The sequence below is a fragment of the Lissotriton vulgaris genome, chromosome 5, assembly GCF_964263255.1.
Source record: "Lissotriton vulgaris chromosome 5, aLisVul1.2, whole genome shotgun sequence".
NCBI lineage: Eukaryota > Metazoa > Chordata > Amphibia > Caudata > Salamandridae > Lissotriton > Lissotriton vulgaris.
In genome coordinates this window covers 1,517,258,897-1,517,283,038 of record NC_141693.1, presented here as the reverse complement: position 1 = coordinate 1,517,283,038, position 24,142 = coordinate 1,517,258,897, and the positions used below count along the sequence as shown (strand labels likewise).

Sequence of the window (24,142 nt, the reverse complement as noted above, 5' to 3'; positions counted from 1 at the left end):
CAGATTCATACCCTTACAGAGGTACAATTCGCATTGCCCTTATATAGGCATAGAAATCCAGTCCTTATTTAGGCCTAGTCCATGCTACTCAAATACAGGCATGGCTACTTCCATCCGTTCATCTACGTCACAATGATTTCTTGGAAAACCAGACTCTTAAGCGGATAGGGACTTCCCCTTGCCTGGATATTGATTTCTCCAAGAAATCATTTATTATGCATGAACATCTATTCCTTAGGGGTTCATTCATGACGTTCATATGCCCGACTTTTACATCAATACTGGCATTCCTAAACACCTTCAAGATATAAATATACCTTCACTTGCTATGGCAAAGCACGGTGTGGTTCAGTGCTGTTCGCCTACCTACTTGCACGATGCAGCTCGCTACAGCAAGTGCCGAAAGAAGCCAACTCTCCAGCTGACGCACTGACCAGAAGCTGTCATCCTCCTGCCGAGAATCCAGCTCCAGTATTTCTGACTCCCCTTGCGGGGAGTTGGGAAATCGAGTCCCGAAACAGAGATACCAATCTCTATCATTCTAAGGTATAGAGCTGATTAGAACCTAGAGAAACCTTTGGCAATTCTTGGCAAAAACTAAACCTATGCTAAAGACAATACCTACTTCTTCCCTCGTACTAGACCTAGGTTAGGTACACTGGGGTAGGCGTATTTTAGAAGCACCAGTTGAGTATTTTAGCCTGTGTTACTTATGTATGTATTTTTATATTTGTCATAGCAACAGACAATGCTATTACAGTATTATTTTATATTGCTGTTTATGCTGTACGCATTATACTTTGCAGTCTGTCTAACGATTGTAGCAGTTCAAATCTCTTGAATGAGAAATAAGACTGTTCAATAAACCCTTTTATTGAAACACCCGTCTCTCTATTTCTATGCAACTCTGTATAAACTATGCATGCACGATTGACTGATGAAATAGTTATCTATTGTTTCCACAACTCTGAAGATATTGTTCCGGTTCTAGGGGAAACAAAGTTGTCATGTTTATGCGGTTGTCAGAGACGAACCCCTTCTTGTTTATTCGAGAAAGTTTCTAGTGACCTCTGAGTTAGCTGGCACACACACAATTAATTTTAATATACTCGATAGAGACATACTGACCTCAGTCCTATGTCAAATATATAGTGTATATTATTCCAATCCGCAGAGCCTATTGGGAATATAGGAACTACAATACAGTGGTTGCTAAATAGAATATAGACAACAATATAGTCTGGGATTAATATGCCTTCTTGGATGATTATGCTGATATACTGAACTAACAGGTATTAAAATGTATTTTTATATAATTATTGTCGTAGGTGTATCACGATGAGCCAGTGTTGAAGAATATATAAAAAAGCAGTGCTCTGAAAGTTAAAAGTGATGGCCAATCAAATGACCCAGGAATAGCCCAAAGATCCCAGTGTTGGCATTTTAAATGGATTATTTATGTGCGAGTTATTTGTGTCTACATCAGGCATGCATTCTTAAAAGAGTGATCTGTCTGTTAGCTTAAAGAAAAGAGAATAGTACTCTATAGACACCCTGACAATCCATTACCTGAGGAGGTTAGTATCTCTGAATTTGTTCACAGTCGTACTGTGCATACCTAATAGGTGTATATGGTCGTAGACAATCCAAATCATCATTGTCAGGTCATGTTTCTGCTACTATGATATATTTGATGGTAAAAACGCAGGAAACAGTATGTTAAGGCATGATTATTTATATTTATATCTATGGTGGCTTGTTATCATAATAAATGATGGACCTTTTTATTTTGATAGTACCTTCCAATTTCTAATTTCCTCACAAAGGCGAATGACCATCCAAGCGGTCTTTCTTATGCTAACCTTGTAACTTTATACCCGGTTGTCAGGCAAGTTGCCTTTGTGTGCAGTGTGAACTGGCATATATGTTTGTGTGAAATGAGATGTACATGTGGGTAATCTGTGGATGCATGAGGTTTGAGTGTAAGAGTTACTTCCTCTGTGTAATAATATTATGATTTTGTGTGCATCACAGAACTTGCTTCACCACAGCGAACAAGTTGGCAGGAATCCAACCCCGTGGACTCTAGAAATGGAATGCAGCTGCAAGAGATGGATATAGAGAGAGATGCAGTAAGTGCGTTCATGTTACCTTAAGTTACTCTTCTTTTATTTTGCATAAAATCCACTTTTTTAATGGACCTTTACTGCTGTTTGGTGTTTACAACCACAAAGTAAAGGGTTCCATCTACTATGTGACCTTTAACTGCAGCCAAGTGTGAGTGCTTGTGCCCCTAGTAAATTGTCCTTCCTGATCCTAAGCATTTGTGGACATTTCAGTGTGGGGGAAGCAATGACACACTCTTGTTGCCAGTGTTTGCCCGGTAATAATTCTTTCTCTTGGTCTCCCTTTGCTTGTTGCTTGTTGCCCTCGGGCTGCTATTTTCCATTTGAGGGCATCACCAAAGAAGACTCAGGTCCTCATTTGTGAGGTTTTGTCGTAGGGAAGGTCTGCTGTGCATCCCTACGGCAAAAGAAAAGGGCAGGAATGCGCTGTGTCTATAAGATACGGCGCATTCCTGTCCTTTTCCCCTGCGCCGGCACCCAATGGGCTGCCTGCGGTGCAAGGGTGCCTGCCTTGCGGGGATGATTAAAATAATCACAAGAGGCTTTTCCTCTTTCTATGTGTGCTGTAGATTGCAGCACACATAGAAAAAGGAAAAACAAGGAGAAATAAAGATATTTCTCACCTTTGCGCCTCCCTTACTCCTCCCATGGGGACTTTTCCTGGGCCCAAAAGGCAGCTGCTCAATGAACTTTTGGCCCTCACAGACCCCCCCATAGCCTTTGTCCTCATTTACAAGAGGCTGCAGAGGGACACAGGACACATGGGTGCGGCTCCCACTGATCCTCACACTCCCTAGCAGGGACAGCTTGTCCTCAATATATCCGGATTTTAAAAAAACGCACCATTCAAGCGCAAAACTCAGGAACTTTGCACTGCTCCCTTGCTGTATAATCCACACACCATACACGGAGAGTTAACCACCCTGAATCAACACTCCACACCAACGTCACATGAAGAAAACTGACCTGCTACCCACTTTGTTGTACACGAAGGTGTCCACTCACTGCACATAATAATAGAAACCGCTTTTCGCTGTGCATGATGATATTCTTTAACACAACCAATGTAATAGGTCTCGCATTTACGCAAGCTTAAGCTATTAGCATTCAAAATGACAATTCCAGTAGCTTACACTCGCACAAATGAGAGACATATTGCATTGCAAATGCTTGCTTAACTGTAAAACTGAGTGTGTCGCCACTTCAAGGACACCAAGCGTGGTTTTTTTTTTTTTACTATGTCCTTAACGCAGGCGCCGCGCTCAGTGTTGAAGTAGAGAAAATAAAGAAAGAAACCGAGCGCGGTGTTCATGAAGCCGCGCTCAGTTTTAAAGTAATATGTGAAGATATCGGCTGTTGCTATCCCGCCACAATAGGTGGATTGTGTACATGTTCGCAGCGTGACTCACGTAGCCCCGCCGCCCCTTAAGAAGTTAGAAAGAAGTGTGTGGATTTGTGCAAACCACGATTAGGGGATATCATAGGGGTAAGTCTGCAGCTTGTATAAGATCCGCTGTAGTGAGACCATCTTGAAGATGGCAGACTGCCCAAATAGGGGAGGGGGACCAGGCCCGCACCTCATCCCTGATCTTGGGTATTAGTGGAAGTATGTTGCGTGTCCAAGATGTCGTTTGATCAGGTGATACGAAGACGCCAATGTATGTGAAACCGGCTGAAACCTGTGTCAGCTGTAATGCCCATGTGCCACACCCCTGATCACTGCAGACTGGGAATGGTATGGATTTAGTCTGGTTTGTGCAGAGACCCGATGTTTCCCCGAACACTTTGAGGATTTGTAGTATCCGTGGGCCCGTAAACCCCAGATCTGTAAGAATGAGGAGGACGTTGTCGGCATAAGCGCGATCCTGTCCGACACCTCTGGGGACCATTTAAAGCCCCAAACTAATGGATCTCGGGACAAACCCAGCTTGCCAGTGGCTCTATAGCAAGTGCAAAGAAGAGCGGGGGTAGGGGGCACCCTTGTCGCGTACCTCGCCCAATGAGAAAGGGGGCCAAAACGGCGCCAGCAACTCGCTCCGAGGCAGAAAAGGTCAGTCCATAGGATACGTATATAGGATATGAATCTTGGGCCGAAATTATCGCTTGTAATAGAAGGAAGAGATACTCCCAGTCTAATGAGTCAAAGGCTTTGCCTATGTCGGCGAGTAAGACCGCCGCAGGATGTTCAAGTTTTGGTACCATGGCAAGGGCTTTGTGTACCCGTCTAATATTATGGCGTGTGGACCGTCGCAGCATAAAGCCCGACTGGTCTGGGTGAACTAATTCTGTGATGTGTGGTAAGAGACGATTGGCAAGGATTTTACTCAAGAGTTTGGCTTCTAGATCTAACAATGAAATGAGGCAAAAGGAAGCTGGGTCTTCTGCGGGGGCGTCCTTGTTTAATAAATATCACAATTTCAGCATGCCGCCAATCTGGTGGAAGAAACCTCAGCTCAAGAGACTCCTGTATTGCCCCCAAGAGATGTGGACCCTCTTGGATATGTTTCTTCTCAAGAATTCACCAGGGAACCAATTGGGACTCTGGCCTGTCCAGGGCGCATGGGCTGGAGAGCGGCGGTGAGCTCCTCTAGGGTGATGGGGGAATCCAATTGGTTCTGCACGTCATCCGGGATCTGTTTCGGCTGGGTATTCTGTAGGAATTCCCTAATTAACTCTGGGGATATAAGTTCCCTTTTCCTATACAATTCTATGTAATGCATCGCAAATGCTTGAGCCACGGTTAGGGGGGAAGTACACCGGGTACCATCAACTCCTCGAAGTTTCGGTGTTGGGCCATGGGTCTGTGTGGCTTGACAGAAGAGGTGTAATGTCTTGCTGTACTTATCCCCCCACTGGTATATTCTATGTTGCATCGCTTGCCATACCTGTTGCGCTTCGTTTGTGAGTAGTTAGTTGGTCCATTGCTCGGAGAATAGGAGCCAGCGACAGGCCTGGTCCCCACCCCCTGCCCGCACCTCATTTCCCAAGGTGCGTTGGTTAGACCCCAAATCAACAATCTGTGTAAGGCGACACTGCTTTGCCCCCGCACAGTAGCTAATATCAATTCCGCATATAGTGGGTTTTAATTCCTCTCATAGTGCTATACGTGAAGGCCTAGACTTGGTGTTAAGTGCAAAATAATCTACGACAGCGCTAATTTTATTCTTTAGCAGACTATGTACTTCTGTTTCGAACATTTCCTGCGGAGACCCTCCAAATGATCCCCTCAGTCCAAAGCATGTTGATACTAGTGAAAGTGGACGAGTATTTTAATATCTAAGAAGAGAACCCTCCTTAAATCTTTGACCCATTGAGAGTTATGAAGCAGTCGGCGACTAGTGTGAGGAGGATTAGGGGTGATGATCTGGAGTGGGCTGTTTGCTTACTCATGGAGCTGCTGCTGGGGTGGCTGAACAAGTGCATTGGGTGGTGGTTCTGCTTTCTGCTGAAATGTATACTGCAAAGAACTTTGTAGTATACAAGTGTCTTGAATTGATATCTGGCTTAATTAAGGTTGCATTATGTATGTTAAATAAACCACTTGTTGATTTCCTCGTACATGTGCTTGTGTGTATTGTTTGTGGATGTTCACGTGGATGGGTGGGGGGTGTAACTCAGCATATTTAAGCATCTTAACTTTGTCCAGACATGAATTTATTTCCAGATATGACCCTTTTACTTTGTATTCCCGGAAACAGGAAATCCTGAACCACGTCCTGGGTGACATTGAACTCTTTTTGATGAATCTAAAGCAAGCGAACTCCACCATTGGCATAAAGAAAGCTAAGAAAAAGAAGAAAAATGGTAAAGATGTGACATCTCAGCTCTCTTGAAGTGTTAGAGGCATGCATACAAATACATTTGGTGCTCCAGAGTTGGCAGAAATCATGAGGGGAATTGGTCAGCTATTAAGGAAGAGCTGGATGCGATGGTCCGAGAAGTATAAAGTGGAAGCCTGAAAGCATACCTCCCCTTTGTCTTCCTCTTCCCACCCCAAGCTATCCTTTCTTTGATGACAGCTCTATCAGTCGTTTTCACAACTTGGAAACGACTTGTGTTATTTTAATTGCTTGCCTTTAACGCCACCCTCCTGTGTTGAAGTTCCTGTTTAGCTCCATTTTTGTTCTCCCTCCGCCCCCTAAGCACCCATCTCTCTCTCTCTCTCTAGCTCTTTCTTTACAATATAAATGGAGAAGTTCCTTGTAACGTTACTCCCTAAACACACAATTGATGCATGCACGCTCGGCCATCTACATTGCAACATTGGTCTGTGGTTAAAAATTCAAAGATAGATGATGATGTGGCGTAATGTGCCAGAGTTGCAAACGATGGAGCTAGGGAAGTAGGTTTGAGTCTCGGTGTCGGCTCAACACCCTGTGATTCAGGGCAAATCACTTTATCTCTCCTTGCTTTAAAAAAATGAATGCGTCTTTGTGTAATATAACTGGTGCTCATGTAAAGCCTTTCAATACTATAGGGTCCAGGTCAAGCTATAGATAAAAATCCAAAAAGAAAAAAGAGGTTCCACTGCAAAGTACTCGCTAAATCCTAAATACGTTTTCGGACTCTGGGCCCAGACCCGGTGGTACAGTTGTATAAGCCATGGTCTTGTAATTCACCAGGAGCTGTGCCAAAGTGTAACTGTTGTAAAATTTACAGGAGTGTAACCCAAATACCAATTCAGGACTGGGTAAGTAAGGTGCATGAAGAAACAATGTCAGTTAGAGGCAGCACTGCATAAATTAAATTGGTGACAACCATATAATACTTGGTGCAAAAAAGTGATTGTGGTGAAAGTGGCGAAGTAAGTGAAGAAGTGGACAGCAAGAACGGCGCACTGTGAACAATGTGCAAATAATTTACAGTGAGTGGCTCAAACGCATGTGACAGCGTGATATCACAATAAACAAGGTTCTTTCAATTGCTGTCCACAATCACTTTTTTGCACCAAGTATTATATGGTTGCCACCAATTTAATTTATGCAGTGCTGCCTCTAACTGTATAATTTCCAACCATGAACTTATGTCACAACATAAAGATGATTAACTATCTTTTTTCATATGAATGAGTATTCTCCTTCTTTCCTTGCGAGTAATGCTGTATGCATGCATAATTAATTGCCTACACATCCTTACCTATCAGGACATCGTTTCTTCATGCAAAGTGTATCTGTAGCACAATCAGATGCATTCAAGTTGGTAGGGAGTCAATGACAGGTAGCAAACGGGAAATGTGTCCTGATTATAGAATTTACCATTTTACCTGATGTAAACAGTTTGTTTTGTTCCTTTTCGTTTTATAGCACCACTGCCTCCGGACTATGAATATACTGACACCTTCCAGAAAATCAAATATGCCTTCAACCTGTTGGTATGTGCAGCAGAAGGGATCTGGGGTCGGCAAGGAAGGGAGTGGGGGCAGAGGGGCAAAGATACCCTGGCAGTTACCGGTGGCAGATGTGCGTTATGGATGAGTGTGGTAATGAAGTTCAGGTAGCCGAAGTGTAGTTTAAGATGATTTATAAAGTCTTAGGTTGGTAAATCCATGTACAGCAGCCCCACCAGGAGCAGCCTGCCTGCTGCTCAGCCCATACTCCGACTGTCACGCCTCATCTCCCAGGCACCCAAACATTCCATGCATCATTCCGCACCAACATTCCATGCAGCACATGCACACTGGCTGAACAGCTAGGGAGAAAGCAACAGAAGAGAAGGATGAATGAATATATGACGATATGACGCAAACAATTACAACACATGCCTTTACTACAATGTTTTTACATCACAACTACGATTACAACGCATGCCATTACAAGGCATCTTTAGAAACTACTATTACAACGCATACCATTACAACACATAATACTTTCGGGCAACAGTGGGGTAATTGTTGGATAGTGTAGGAGTAAAAATTACTATTCCGACTCAAGTGAGTGCAACAGTAGGGTAAGTGTTGGGTAAAAATACTATCCCCATGTACCCCAAAACCCATGCCCACCCTAAAACTAAAAAATCCCCATTACTTACCTTATAATGCCTTGTAATGGCATGCGTTGTAATGGTATGCATTGTAATGGCATGCGTTGTAGTGACATGCGTTTTAATGGCATGCATTGAAATGGCATGTGATGTAAAGGCAGTTGCGTTGTAACAGCTGCATTGTAAAGGTAGTGCGATGTAATGACTGTGTTGTAAGGGTTGTTTCCCGGATAAATACATAAACAGGAATACTGAAATGAACCTATTCATAGTCAGAGGAATCATAGGCCAGAGGGGCAGCAAGAGTGCTGCTCTGGTGCCACGCCCTTAGAGTGCCAGGCACAAGGAAAGGTTGGAAGTGTTGACCATTGGCTGTCAGTAAGTGGGCCACTGCTGAATTGAAGGTGAAGGCCTCAGGCTGTTAGTTTATGTCTGAGCCATAGATGTGTGACCTCAGGGGACGTGAGGTGAGCAATGCTATAACTGTTTTCTAATTGCTGTTTTGTGAGGAAAGCAGATGAGCTGTTTAGTTTTCTTTAGCACTTAGGGCTGTTTCTTCGTCTGACACACTTTGCTGCAAGTATCAGTTAAAACCATGTAGTACTGGAGGAGTGCAGGTGTGAAAGAGGTGGTAACTAAGACACTATGTGAAGTGAGGGGATCTTGAAATCAACTGCAGGTTCCACAGGGACACAGAGTTGATGGGTTCCATAATTATATGTGTAGTTCAATGACCATGTGTGTGGGTAAGTGCTGATTCCAGTAAATGGTTGTTGATGCAGGGTTGTATACATGAAGTTCTGTATTGGAATATATGGGTGCGGGTAGGTGTTGATCCCACGCAGGCGGAGGGGGAAGGTTTGTGTGCATGTGTGCAAACACAAAATGGGTCCAGGGAGGTATTGGTTCTCATACATATATGTGGGATTTCATTCCTATGGATGTGGTGGGTCCCACAGATGTAATACATGCTGTGATGCAAGTATGGGTCTTTCAGGGGCAAGTGTAGCCTTTATTAGATAGGTATCGGTTCCCAAATGTGTGGGCAGGGCAGGCTTTAGCGTTGGTGGCACCCTGTACGATAGTGATTGTTTACATCCCCTATGACCACTTCCGTCAGGGATTCCCATCACTGCCACCCTTTAATAATGCCCCTCAAGTCTCCATACCCACTCTCTCTCAGATGCATTTAATGAATGTTATAGTGCTACCGCCACGCACTTCAGATCACACACACGCACTACACATAAACAATCATAGGTGTGTAAATTAGCGTATAGGAAATGTTATATACGACCGAGGACTACAAGGTGTAGGCATCACCCGTCACCCATCCCGGTAGACAGTACAGTTTAAAAGCGCACTGTTCTATGCTAAGATTATAAGTATAACCTGCACGTGACAAAAGGATCTCTCAGGCAAAAGCAGTAACCCACTGTCCAATTTACATTATATGCACTTTGTGATCTGATTGGCACACATTCTTTGCAGCAGGCAAATTAACCCTCTGCGCTATCTTACTACCTCCGATCTCTCCTTAGGAAAAACATGAATCACCCCAGTTATCTTGAGATTTATATTGCTGCTTGACAATTTCTGGAGGCCAGGAACTCGGCAGCAGGTGCTTTTAAAGCCATAAAATGCTTGCAAACAGGACACCCCACCCGGAGTCAGCGCCCGGTGCGGTGGCACTGATTGCACCGCCTTAGAGGTGGCCCTGTGTGTGGGTGTTTATGGATCACATGGGGTCATATAGGTCTTTGGTCCTGTGGATGCAGGTGGGTCTTAGTTCCATGGGTGCAAGTGGGTGTCATGATAGTGGTCTCAAAGATGTCTGTGTATGTATGTTGTGCAGTTGGATACCTGGCCAGATGGTTGCTAGGTTTGATACGTTTGTGTTTGTGTTGAGCCGCATTGGCACAGGTGGGTACTAGGTGAGTGCTATGTAACACCTTGTATGAGGCCTGTGGCTTTGTGTCCTGGGTCCTGTTTGTGATGGTGGCTCCTTGGTTATATGGGCGTTGCTGTATGGGTGTAGGCATAATCTCACAAGTGTAGGTTGGAGCTGGGTCTCATGGCTTCAGGAGGGTGCTTGATAAGATGGGTGCTGAGACACGTGTCTGGGTCCATTTGAGGTCTCACCTTGGTCAGTGGTCGACAGCTCTAACAGGTTCCAGGGGGGTGCTTGGTTACTTGAGTGATGAGGGTGTGTGCTGGGTCCCGCAGGTGGCGCACAATGCAGGTCAGATGGCTTCTTTGTTGAATACTACATGTGGGATATTGCTGGGCCGCATGGGTTGATAAAATTGTAGCATCCCATAAGCACAGCTGTCCACTGTCCCATAAGTGTGTTTTGAACACAAACGCTGGTGGGTTTTACTTTTCATGGGCGCGAGCTGGTGTCGTTACGCAGAGAGCTCCTGATGCTAACCCTTTGTGTTCTACCTTGCAGGGTAGAATTGACACTGGAATCCAGCAGCCGAGCGCCCCAGACTTGGTGCACATCATCTTCTCCACGCTGACCTTGGTGAGTAGCAGCATTCATTGCTCATTTATTTATTTAGTTGATGGCATCGTTTTTGAATGCTTATTTACCGGATCAGTGGGAGCCAGGATTTCGCCCAGATCTGGGATGGAAACCACCTTGATGAGACACAGACTATCCTAGATGAATGAATGAATGAATAAAGTATTTAATAGAGCGCACGGTGGCCGAGCGGCTTCCTGGCGCTGGGGACCTGATCAGAACTAGATGAAGATGATAGAGCAGGAGTGGTGCTCTCAGATCTCTCTGCCACATGCCACACCGCTGACCCTGTACTGTCTATTGTTGCAAAGCCTCAAAAAGATTCAAGTAAAGGGACTAGCGATGGATTGGTTCATCTCCTTCTTAATATCAGTATGTAAGCCTTCCCTCATTCAGATCAGGCAGCCTGGACTGGAGGTCCAGGGGCCCTCATGACTCTCCTCTTTCCCTAATATTTTGGCCAACTATATGCAGCGCCTTCTAGCTTTCATTAGATCTTTTGCCTGTCAGGCACAGCCCTATGCCAGACAACATGCAGCTAATGGTTAGACTGGGCATTCAAGCCCCTGCTTCTGCTGCTCGTGTTGTCCCTTTTCAGACTACATCCAACCAATGGGTGCATTTCCCCCACCTAAAGCTGAATGCAAATAAAACCAAAATATCTGAGTCACTGCGAGCCCGGCCTATGGCCAGAGTGCATAGGCTCTCCGTCAGTCGCGGCCAATTATGGGACATGGCTTGGAAAATTCCTTGACCATGAGATCTCAATGAAACAGCAGGTGAGCCCTGCTCCTGCCTCTTGCTGTGTCACTACGAGAATTCTGAGAGCAATGCTACAGTTTCTGCCATAGGATGTCCATCAACAGGGGTTGCAGCAGGTACTCTTTTCGTAATAGTCTGGGGAGAGGATAGGGGATACTAATTTATTCCTCAGTGCATGAGTCACCGCCCAGGGAAGATTTCTTCTTGTGTACAGCATCTATGCTCCACTGGGTAAATGGATAGATTTACCTCCTTTACACCTTAACAGACCACACACCGGCAATGTTGAAGCTCACACCCACCATGGGGCGTGCAGCGTCTTGCCCTGTGGAGATTTCCCTCTTTTGCATTGGAGGAGGCTGCGTTTAGGGCAGAACTGGCTAATTCTTTACGCAAATAATTCACTTTAAATGTGAATATGGTAGACAAGCACTCCCTAGTATGCATACTCCAAGTATTACATCTGTAACACGAGGTTCATGCATAGCCACACAGGCCGGCATACTGAAGCTGATACTCCCCAGCGTATATGATCTGGAGAAAAAGCTTAAAATATTGGAAACCAAGATTATTGTTATCACAGCCCCGCAGTGAAAGCTCAAATGAAGCTACACCCACCTGCATTTCGTGACACAATCTTGTAGATCACCTCCTGCCCGATCCTGTAATATATATATACAGCGCTCTGTTGCTTCGCAGCTAGGTTTGCGCTATATAAACAAACACCAAAACATGCATACCACACTAATCCCTTGAAGACAGATGAGATCTGTGATGCTATCATGAGAAGGCCTGTGAAAATATCCCTAGCTCCAACATCCTCACAGCAGGACTTAAAGAATCATTCAAACAAATAGTGAGTCCATATTTACTGAAGGCCTATTATGAGGTGTTTCACATAAATAAGCGACCTCGACATCATGAGAAGCCATAATTATTACATTACTGAAACCCTCAAAGATCTGCAGCTTACCAAATCCTACTGTCTTTCTCCCTTCTAAATGTAGGTAGTAAACTGATGGCTGACCTGATTGCTATAGACTGACAAGTGTAATAAGGCAAGTGGCCCTGCCGGATCAAACAGGGTCTTTACCCCCAGATTTTCTGCGCTTAACATGTTTACTATATTCGCAATAATGCTCCACATAGACCCTGATATTTCAGCTATTGTGGCCTTTCTATATGCAGAGGAGGTTTTGACTCGCTAAAATGGCATTTTATGTGCACAGTCATAAATGTCTTATGTGCAAATCGGTCTGCCTACGCAAAAATCAACAACTTGACATCAGAATCAATATATGTCACCATAGTTACTAGACAAGGATGTTCCCTATCACTGCTTCTATTTGCCATAGTGAAGGATTCATCGGCAACATCGTGCACAAAGCGGGCTGTCCTTCAACAGTAGATGATTGATACTTTCCATGTGTGCATACGAGATTGTGTTTTTCATTAAAAACCCAGGCCATATTATCAAAAACGGCGATAACATTATCGCCGCTTTAGCGGGAGGAAACTGCTGCTAAAGTGGTGATAATGGGCTTGATAATATGCCTTTGTGAATTCCCATATCAAGCCGAGGTTCTGGTGTGAACATGGGCTTCTATGGGAATTCACAAGGGCGTATTATCAAGCCCCTTATCGCCGCATTAGCGGCAGTTTCCTCCCGCTAAAGCGGCGATAATGTTATCGCCGTCCTTGATAATATGGCCCCCAGAGAGAAAACTTATGCCAGTGCTCTACGAAATCACGAAATTCGGGTTCTCTTCAGGGCTGTTTGTGAATTGGAGCAAATAAGGAATTTATTCGCTGACATCGGCCACTCAAACATTCACTTGAAACTAACTTCTACTCTGGAAAGAGGAAACCATAAGATAGTTGAGAATTATGATACATCGAGATATGGCAATTCAGTGAGGTTAATTATGGCCCTGTGGTTACTAAGCTTTGCATGCAAAGAGCCCGGTGGATACGGCTACCTCTGTCACTATCCAGCAGAATAGCAATATTAAAAAAAGTAGTTGTGTCCAAGTTTCTAAACTATCTATTCCAGCCCACTGTCTCAGGGCTTCTTTCGATCTCTGCATATTGAATTTCCTAGACTAGGATGAGCAGGTAGACAGGTGAGATTCTGCTGGGAAATCATTACACTACTACTTGTCAAGAGACGGTTGACTGGCCATACTGGGGGATGTGGTAGATGTACCTAAATCTGTGAGATGTTTAACTGCAATACTATTACTGCTTGCAATAGCTATACAATGGATGAAGGGGCTTCTCCCTACGCACATCAGGTGGCTCAGGTGAGGTACATTTCTCCACAATGCAACAAGCAGCATGAAGACCCAATGACATTTGTGCATATCTTAGGGTGTAGGGTGAGGGCCATTGGCGAGTGGCTGAATGTGAGCATCCTCAAACTGAACTCTAACAAAGCAGAGATACTCTTTTTTTGGAACTGACAGTCACCCAGACGCCTACAACTGGTGGCCCTCAGAACTAGGTAACTCCCCCAACCCCATTCCATCATCTGTGGTAAGAAATCCAGGAGTCAAATTTGACTTCAAATTGTGTTTCGAACCTCAGGTTCGAGTTGTATCAGCCAGTTGTTTCCTCATGCTGAAATAAATCAGGAAGATGATCCATTTGATTTCCGAGGGAAAGCGTAAATCTGTCATTCATTCCTTGGTTACCTCAAAACCTGTTTGTGCGATAAGCCTTTGCATGGGTTTACCATTGTATATGCTTTACCCCCTGCAGATTATTCAGAACACTGCAGCTTGGCTGATTCTGAAGATCCCAGCTTGCTCCTCCGTTGTGGCCTCCTGGCGCAGTCTACATTGGCTGCCCAGTGTCAGCTGCATTAAATTTAAAGCTCTAGCATTCGCTTTCAGAGCTTTTGTAGCATAAAGGCCACCCTCTACTAAAAAAGAAGACTGCATCCCTACCAACAGACGTGCTCTCTGGGCTCCAATGGTCCAAAATGTATATGTGTTCCTAGGGTCTACAAGTCAAGAAGAGGTGGTCGCTACTTTTCCTTCTTGACCGTCAAACTTTGGAACTGTTTGTATCTGACTCATTGCTTTTCACCCACCGAATCAGTGTATCAGGAACTTCTGAAGACCTATATTTTCAATATATAGGCCTCCCTCCTGTTCTTGGTTTGATAAATTGCCTGTTTCCCGTTTAAGCCACTGGCACTGGGATGCCTCTTCAGATGTAGCCTCATACTTTATAAATGTTATTGTATTGCATCCTTAACACTTGAAGGGCACTGGAGTAAGCCATAGAGGTGTTGGGGTGTCTTAATTATAAGTAGAACAATATGACATTGAAGGGGTGGAACACCTAAGTGCTGGGTGCTGTTGACTTCATGGTCTATACATAATTGACTTTGGATGAATGAAGTGCTCATTTCTTGGCATGTAGAAGATTGTGCTATATTTACTTGGAAGGTTATGCTCCATCTGTGTGCATAAACCTGGGGCCATGCATTATGTTCATTGTTAAAACAAATTATAAGTATTTAGGTCTGCCCTCATATATTTTGGCTACGCTACAAGGGGTTCCGAATGCAACAAGTAGGGCCATCTGCGGACTCAGAAAATGTGTTCATGTTTCTGAAGCACGGAAATGAATTGATTGGCTTCTGGTAAAATATTCACTGACCAAAGCACAGCTCATAGTGCCCTTTACTAGTGAGAGAAATCTGATATCTCCAAGTACCCACATCACTCCCCATCTGAGGCAGCTACACTGGCTCCAGCTCCCAGTTCAAGCTCCTCACAGAAGCATTCAAGGCTCTACACAACACCGGACCCTTCTACCTCAACCGCCACCATCACTCCCATCAACCCTCCAGACACCTTCACTCTGCCTCTCCCAAGCATCCCACATACTCAGCTGCAGAGCCAGAAGCTGATCCTTCTGCCACATCAAGGCGAAGTCGTGGAATGTCTTCCCTGACACCGCAGGAGGATCTCCACTTCGCTGTTGGAATTCCAAAAGAAGCTGAAGACCTGGCTCTTTGACTAGCACTCTGTCCCTCCACTGACCACTCGTATACTCAGTTTTCACCTGCCTAGCGCCTCGATACCCTCACGGGTGATAAGCGGCACAAATCCACTGAGATAACATAACTTACCATAACATAACATAACAAGTATCTCTATCTCTATATGCCAACTCCAGTGCCTAATTTGTAAAAGTGCAACTGCTCAAAGCTCTAGTCGGAAGCCTGCAGCCGGCGCTATTGAATACCAAGGCTGCACAATCTTCAATTCACCTCAGGCCTCATTACTCCACTACCACATAGTACCACACTTTAGCTAACTCTTGTCAGTCCCTTCGTTCTTCCTTTGTGGTGCTTTGTCTGTATTTCTCTTCCTCCTTCTTTCCGCTTTGTGTATTTTGCCTTCTCTTGCACTCTGTCAAAATCTGATGAGAAAAAAAAGCAGCAGTCCCAGAAATGTGTTCCAGTGGTCCCTACCGGCAAAACGGGCTCAAATTAAGCACTGGTCCTCCACACACCCTTTGCTCGACTAACCTATGCTTCTTAACCTCACACAAATTTGAGAGGCTGCACTCCCGTGGATTCTCTTTAAGATGCTTAGTTCTAGGCATTTAGAACTCTTCCTTTGGCACTTCACTCACTGGGACACTTCTCTATCTTCCACAAAAAACAGAATTCATAAATTTTCTGTTAGCAGGTATGCTGAAGATCGAGGGGCATATTACCAAGCTATAGCGATAATTATCGCTGAGCTTGGTTAGCGGGTATTAAAATATTCTCGCGTTCCGACGATTTTTACCGCTGAGATACCTTGATATTATCGAGGTTTATCTCAAAAGCGGTAAAAATCGTGGGAAATTCATGAATATCGCTGTAAAATCAGCGATATTCATGCATTATCGTGACAATGCTCTTAGCCATGTTATCCACCTTCCATTGGATAACATGGCTAAGAACTGCTCTGGGCAGGCATTAGCTTTTGGAGATAATCGCTCTTAGCGCGATTATTTCCAAAAGTTGGTAATAGGTGATAGCGATGTTAGCGACTGTTTCCAGTCGCTAACATCTTGGCACGCCCACTTTGCATGTCATTAGCGATAATTATCGCTGACATGAATAGTGGGCCCCTAAATACCCGCTATCGCCTATTAGCTGTCGCTAACTGGTGTTAGGGACAGCTAGGTAATAGGGCGATAAAATTATCACCGCTTTAGCGGGAAAAATTCCCGCTAAAGCGGCGATAAGGCCCTTGGTAATATGCCCCCCAGTTTTCTAGCTTTAACGTTCTCTCGTTCATTTATGCCTTACTTTTAGTTTGTCTCCTTCATTGGCTTTTTTCTACGATTTGTATTTTTTAGTGCCAAGTATCTTCGTAGTGGTAGTGTGTTGCACTAATAAAATCAATTATGTAATCAATCATTAGGTATTGCATTGCATAGGTGGCTCTAATCAGGGTTTCATCCTAACACAAACTATAACTAATTATAGGCGTCCCTCTGCACACATCAGCAGTCTATTACATTACCATTCACTCTCAGCATTCCAGACATAAGCAGAGAAATTCAGGAAATGTGGGTACAAATGGTACTACAACTGCGCTGCCGAAAGTAGGAGAACCTGTAGCAGGAATTATACCACAAAACTAGTGTTACTGGTAAGTAACGTTTCCTTTCTTCTTAGCAACGTAAAAGAAAATGGGAGTTGCTTTTATTGTATAAGCAGCATCTAATCAGCCCAACAGCAAGTATTATTGGCCACATTTTCAAATAAATCTTGCAATGCAGTGCAGCAAGTCGCTTCCCTGAGTTATGTGAACCAGAGAGAGCAGAAGGTTGCCATGTCTACAAAGAAGTGGTGTTGTTCTGCTCTGTCTCTGCACTAGCGCACTTTATGCTACTATGTACCAACGCAAACACCCTTGCACCATAGTGCAAGGGTGTCTATGTTGAGGTCAGCATAGTTTTTCTGTAGGAAGGTGTCCCTTCTTCATCAAAAACTATGCTGAAATGCAATTTCCTCTTTAGTAAATGTGCTGCAGAATGTAGCACAAATGTAGAGAGGGAAAAAAAGGACAAATAAAGTATCTCTTCTTTTAACGCCAGGCTCAGGGATGCACAATATTTTTGTGCAAGTCCATGTGTACAATCTTTGCAAATATAGATTAGCACCAAAATCCATGGGTGGATGCACATGAATGCCCATGTACCACCCATAGAACGCCTCCTTGATGCAAAGTAATGCAAGACTGTGAGGTTCATTACTTTGGATTACACTCCAACACATTGTAAATACTAACCCATTCTTTTAGTTAAGTCTGTGTTAAAAAAGTAACACAAATCCGATGCAAAGTGTTTGTAAATCTTGGCCTTCTTCCTGATGTATTTATGTGCTTCTGCTGAGGAGCAAACGTGTAAATATTAGCAAAGACCACTTTTTGTTGAGCTAGGCATTTCTAGTTGTGGATCCCTGCATTTTAGAGTCCTTTAATCTATCACTCTTTGACTTTCCCCAAATTCCAGATCTTGCCAAACTGTCCCCGAAAAGATATGGCGCCTTCTGTTATCTCCCCTCTACTGACGCAGAAGGCAATCAACCTGCTGAACTCCTGCGTGACTGAGCAAGAAAGAAATACGTGGAAGAGTCTGGGAGATGCTTGGATGGTAACTAGGTGAGAAATTATGTTATTGTGCATTTGTGCAGGAATTATTGGGGCTAAAGCATCAGCTAAATCTAAAATTCCAATATTTCATTAATACCTAAATCTATTGTTATACGCATCTTCCCAAATTCTCTTAATCTTAATGCGTAAGTCATCACATATAACAATGAAGAATAACCAAAATCCTTGGATGTACATCAGACATAAAAACATACTTGGCATCTGTTAGTTGGAGAAGTGTGGCTCAATGGTTAGAGGCGGCAGACCCGGAAGCTGAGATCGGCCTGGGACCAGGGTTCGATTCCCAACGCGGCAGGGTCTTGGGTCAAAATGTCTGGGGGCCTGATAATTCTCACCTCGGCGCCTACTCGAACATTGGGTTCCACTCTGCAACTCTGGGCAGTAGCTTGCTTAATCTTCACAATGGCCCCTTCAACGCCGGCGATGCCTGGTCGCACCTTGGGGGTGCCCAGAAGGGACCATCTCACAGGGAAAGCCAGGACGGGTTCCCCAGCGGTATACAGCGCCGGGACGCCCGCGGTGTGGGCAGCTGTGCGCTTTACAAGTATACAACATTTACATTTGATTTACATAAACATTTGTTTATTGTTCACAGATTAATTTCAACAAATGTTAAACACTCTACCATACTCATTATAAATGAGGAGAGGTTGCTCCAAGAAGCGGGTGCAAAAAGATAGTGCTCATGTGTGAAGTAAGTAAAAGTCAAAGGAGGGGAAATCAAAGTCAAAAGAATTCAAAACACAAACATCATTATAATCGTTCTAGGAGGTAACTGATTCTAACTGACAACAAAACCTGTTAGATAAAGCCTTTCCACCATGAATTAATTTCCATGTATTTATTTCAGGTAATTTCCAAAAAGCAGAGAGGTGTCATCTGTAGCTCGGGCGGGGTAATGGTGGTCGTGGTCGTGGCACAGGCCTGCTTGGGGGTAAGTGTCGACGTTTCGACCCGACTTGAAAGCATAGAGGGTAATTAGTTCCTCAGCTGGCGGGTCTTCCTCAGTCCAGAGGGACAAGGGGGAAGCCATCCTATTGCAGGTTTTGCAATCCCGGGAGCCCTGATCTACGAGCATCTTGAATAGGTTTTCTGCCCCTCGTCCCTTTGTCTTGAGGAAGACCTACCAGCTGAGGAAATAATTACCCTCTATGCTTTCAAGTCGGGTAGAAACATCGACGCTTACCCCCAAGCAGGCCTGTACCATGCGTCATCTTTACCCTGCCCGAGCTACAGATGAAACCTCTCAGTTTTTTGGGAAATTAACAAGGTGCTCTGGATGAAACCACAATGTTATGATACTCGAGAAATAACATTAGTCATACTGTGGCAACGGATCACCATTAAGGGACTGGGAAGACAAATCAAACCTTCATCATCAAAATACATTACAATGCATTATGGTTGTTGTAGTCCGCCCTCAATACATGCCAGGTGTATCATTACAGAGCTGGAGCCCACTCCAGACATGTTGGGGATGGTCATAATTGTTTTGTCCCACAGCTTTAGAGAGAGCTGAGGTGGAGAACTACAACCAGTTGCCATACTTAAGTGCTTTTGCTTGGCAACTCACTTAAGTGCCTAGGTTTTGATCTGGTGATTCAGTATTGATTTTGTCCATTATCTAAACCCACAAGCAGTTTTTTTTTTGGGTGGCATCTTCAGCATGAGACGGTCATGGTGGTTTACCACCTCTTTGGCCAAGACCTCCAGAATCAGTAAACATGTACTTCCTTTCTATCCCTGGGACCATGGTGGAAGAGTCTGGCAGGTTGCTGCTTGTGGTTACTGTGTAATAATATCAGAGGATGGCAGTAGATTCTGTTTGTCTTCTTTCAAGATGGTTTGCCACACAAAATGAATGCGTAGACTCCTACACAGGAAGGAGTTCATGGTGTACTTTTGGGATGTCCTAAGAATCATTAGAGTGTTGCACCGGTTGTTTCTGTGCTCGAAAGATTCATTTCCTCATTCTAGGAACTTCAAAAGCCTGAAACTGAGCACTCCTTTATGTTTTGTGCATGTGCTACTTATCAGGTACGGTGTTTACCACATACTGCTAAATAACACACACTCGGTATTTAACACATATGCCAAATATAAATTCTGTAGTACACGGTAAAAACTCATAATCATTGTTATTTAACACATTCGTTATTTACCAAACCCAGTGTAATCGGTATTTACCCCATGTGCAAGTTATGTGGTTTTTACCATCAAGCTTGTAAACTAAGCCATTCCGTATGTAACACGTTTTAAATAATGATTCCATTGTACACAGTAAAAACTCATACTCAGTGTTATTCAATATGTGGGTTTTCCCTATGTGCAAGTTTGGTGGTTTTTACCATCCATCTCATAATCGAGGCCTTTGTATGCAACCTGAAGGTGTCTTGATACTCATTTCCCTCAGAATTTCACAAGGAGATTTGACTGAGGATCTCACCATTCTTATGGGGACATTTATTCATGGTACCATCCCCATCGAAATTAGGAGTAAGTAAGTAATAAATGTATTGTGCAGTTAATTAAAACCATTACAATGATTAACCCACCATTATAAACAATAAAACCTCAATTTTCTTTATAAAAAAGCTGATAGCCATAGTTAAACAAAAACATGCGTTAAGATTGGGAAGAAAATCCACACCCCCGGCCTCGGTAGTCCATAATCTTGTTTCTTCACTTCGGCCGGCGAATATTAGTGGCAGTCGGTGAGATAAAAGTACCCCCCATATTAAAATCTTGACTTCAGAACGATGACAGACCGAGATGCGCCGATTTAAAGTGCATAGTGCTGCCTCGGCTTCCGTTGGTTTGTGCAAAGTATGTCGTATAGTTAGCCTTTCAATAGTTTCCTTTGAGCAGTGCTTTAAATGGGAAAAAATAAGTGCATGTACTCATTAATATGAGTTAGAGGTGTGGCAAGTGGGCATGGCTAAGGCCAAGATATGATGATACTTAACCAGTGATCCTACCTTTCATTAGTATTGGTACTCTCCTCAGCAGTAGAGAAGTGCTGGTAGTAACAGGGATAAAAATAATAAGAAGTGCTGGTACACAGTACCTGTGAGTACCAGCCCATTTAAAACAATTCCACTGCCTTTTTCCCTACGACCAGGCTCTTCCTGGTTCCATGCCTTTACATAGGCATGTCCTCTCCATTCGCCTCTCATCTTTACCCAGCCTCTAAGCTTATCTCTCTAGTTCTGCTCCTCTTCCTCCCACCTTTTTGCTTACTCTCGCCACAAGTCTTCAATTTCCTCATTGTTTTTTTTCCCCTACTTGTTGCCTGTTCTCCCCTCCATGCCGTATTCATCTCCTAAGTTTGCCATCTGGCCAGTATTTTGTTCTACAGTGTGTGTGTGCGTGTGTGTGTGTGTTTGTGTGTGTCTGTGTGCGTCTATCTGGGTGTGTGTGCAAGTGTCTAGGTGTGCGTGTGTCTGGGTGTGCGTGTGTGTGTGTCTGCATGTGGATGTCTGTGTGTGAGAGTGTGTGTCTGTCTGTCCTTGTGTGTGTCTGTCCTTGTGTGTGTCTGTATGTGTGTCAGTGTGTGTGTGTCTCTATGTGTGTCAGTGTGTGTGTCTAGGTGTGTGTGTGTGTCTAGGTGTGTATGTGTCTAGGTGTGTGCATGTCTGTATGTGTGTGTGTCAGTGTGTGTGTGTCTAGGTGTGTGCGTGTCTAGGTGTGTGTGTGTCTAGGTGAGCGTGTGTCTGGGTGTGCGTGTGCTTGGGTGTGTGTGTCTGTGTGTGTTTATGTCGGTCTGTGTGTCTGTCTGTGTGTATGGGCGTGTGTTTGTGTGTCTGTATGTGTGCCTGTGTGTGTGTCAGTGTATGTCTGTATGTGTGTCAGTGTGTGTGTGTCTGTATGTGTGTCAGTGTGTGTGTGTGTTTGTGCGTGTGGGGGGGTGTCAGTGTGTGTGGGTGTCTGTATGCGTGTCAGTGTGTGGGTGTGTGAATTATAAGAAATGTACGAGAGTTATGACTTTACAGAAATGTGTGTTTAAAAAAAAGACCATTTCTAAGACGATTCATGAATACAGAACTCAACAAATATCTGGTATTTTTATCAGAAAATGAGTGTCAATCCTAACTTCTTTACATTTATCCCACCTCTTTCCTGCTATGTTCACCTTATCTTTATCTCCAACCAAGCCATTGCCAGTTGTCATGTAGCTCATTCTTAGAGTGCTGCAGTGTTCCCTGCTATTCATTGCCCTATGGGCAGCACCCATAGAGCCAGTGCTCAGGTCAGTCACTGGCATCTTGTAAATACAGCGATTAGTGTTGGAGGCGCTCACAAAGAGGAGCAGCTTCAGTACTTAATTTGTAAAAAAAATAGTGCCTGGGCTCAAAGTTTTATTTCAGAACCTCATTGCCAGCGCTGTTGACATTTGTTTCATCTACCACCAGACACTCTCCCCCTCTTTATTTCCGTTTTGCAGGTAGTTTTCACTATTACTTTTTCCTGTTGTCTCGATTTTCCAGTTGTTGCCTTCTTGCATCTTTACCCATTTTTACCTTTCTCTCCCTTCTGGTCCCTAAAAATAAGTGCTGCTGGCCACCACCTGCAATCACAAACTCAAATGATGCACTGGAAATAGTATTTGTGATGGTAGTGTTGGCCTAGACTTTGGCTCTCCGAGCCTTACTTGATATTTTAAAGTAAGCAGCCCTCGACCATGAGAAAGCACGCACATATTTGTTTCCACAGCTAAGTTGACATTAGTTAGTCATTGAAAGGCTTCTCCCTTTCCGTGTAACCAAGCATGTTCGCCAAGGCCCAGTCTTTGATGGTTCTGGAGAAGTTAGAGAGGAGGTAAGCTTGAGGAGTCGCTTTACTATAAGATTGTATAGTTAGCCAACCATGCGAACGTTCAGTCAAGGCCGCTTTGTCCTGTAAGATTGACTCTTTTTTAACAGTGTTATTTACGATTTTCTTGAAGCTTGCCATGGTCCCAGGCGTTGCCCAGAGTTGCCGTAAGCCCAACTGGTCCAGTGCAGTGTCCAAGAACAGTCTGGCTGGGCAAGTTACTTTTGTTTCTACTTCTCTCCACAAATAGAAATTTAAAGTTTCTGGTTGCCCTTTTTTAATCTTAAACCTGGTTTTAACAAAGGCTCCTTTCCTGTCCAGCTCCTGTTTTTGTATACCAAATTCCAGCCTCATTTGCGCTGGAGATGTATATCCAGGCAGCCCGTATATAATTCTTAGCGCTCTGGCGATGGTACCATTTAATGTTTCCACATCCCTCCCTCTCATGGCTTCGCTTCCATAGGTGATAGATGGTATGAGTTTGGCCTGTATCACCTTGGTCAGAGGGAGGAAGCTCGGGCCCGCGGTTATGTTCTTCAGGTTTCTTAGTGCTACTGCTGTCATAAGCCCCCTCTTTTTTATTTCCTCAAATTGTACTTTGTAATTGCCTTTACTATCGATCATAACCCCCAGATATTTGTAGTCTTGTACGACTTCAAGCTTACATTTTGCCAAGTGCCAGTTGTGTTTTGTTTTTGTTTTCCGGTAATTTATACACATGACTTTTGTTTTGTCTTGGTTGATGCTTAGTTTGTTAGTATCCGAGTATTGCGATGTAATGTCCAGCAGACGTTGTAAACCTATGGGTGTCCGACTGATAAGTACTAAATCGTCTGCATATAGGAGATTAGATAGCTGGTGACCACCTAACTTTGGTGCATGCGCGTTGCTTCCATTGAGTTGAACTGAAAGCTCAGCCATAAATAGATTGAATAGTGTGGGGGCTAATACACACCCTTGTTTTAGTCCTGAGGTTATGTTAATCTTTTTCGATAGATGGTCACCTGCCCCCAGCTTTACTTGTATCCAGGTGTTACTGTGCAGAAGGGTTAGTTGTCTTAGGAGCAATGATGGAATACCTAATGTTTTTAATTTTTGCCACAGAATATTTCGGTTTATGTGGTCAAATGCTGAACTGTAGTCGATAAAGCAGATGTACAGAGGCTGTTTAATTGTAAGTGCTGCGGCTATCATTAGTGAGAGGGCAGAGATGTTAGTGGCAGTGCCCATGTCCCTACAGAAGC

The 24,142-nt window shown here is 43.9% G+C and overlaps 1 protein-coding gene across 4 annotated transcripts in view; it reads left to right on the top strand.

The window, feature by feature from the left end:
* The window catches only part of EPS8L3 (EPS8 signaling adaptor L3), a 164,050-nt gene that overhangs the window by 97,314 nt on the left and 42,594 nt on the right, over nucleotides 1-24,142 (top strand). For all 4 annotated transcript variants that reach the window (XM_086923584.1, XM_086923583.1, XM_086923581.1 and 1 more), the window contains 5 exons: nucleotides 2,035-2,132; nucleotides 5,825-5,930; nucleotides 7,430-7,497; nucleotides 10,558-10,632; nucleotides 17,926-18,074. In XM_086923584.1, the coding sequence (XP_086779710.1) occupies nucleotides 2,035-2,132; nucleotides 5,825-5,930; nucleotides 7,430-7,497; nucleotides 10,558-10,632; nucleotides 17,926-18,074 (496 nt within the window). The remainder of the gene's footprint in view (nucleotides 1-2,034; nucleotides 2,133-5,824; nucleotides 5,931-7,429; nucleotides 7,498-10,557; nucleotides 10,633-17,925; nucleotides 18,075-24,142) is intronic.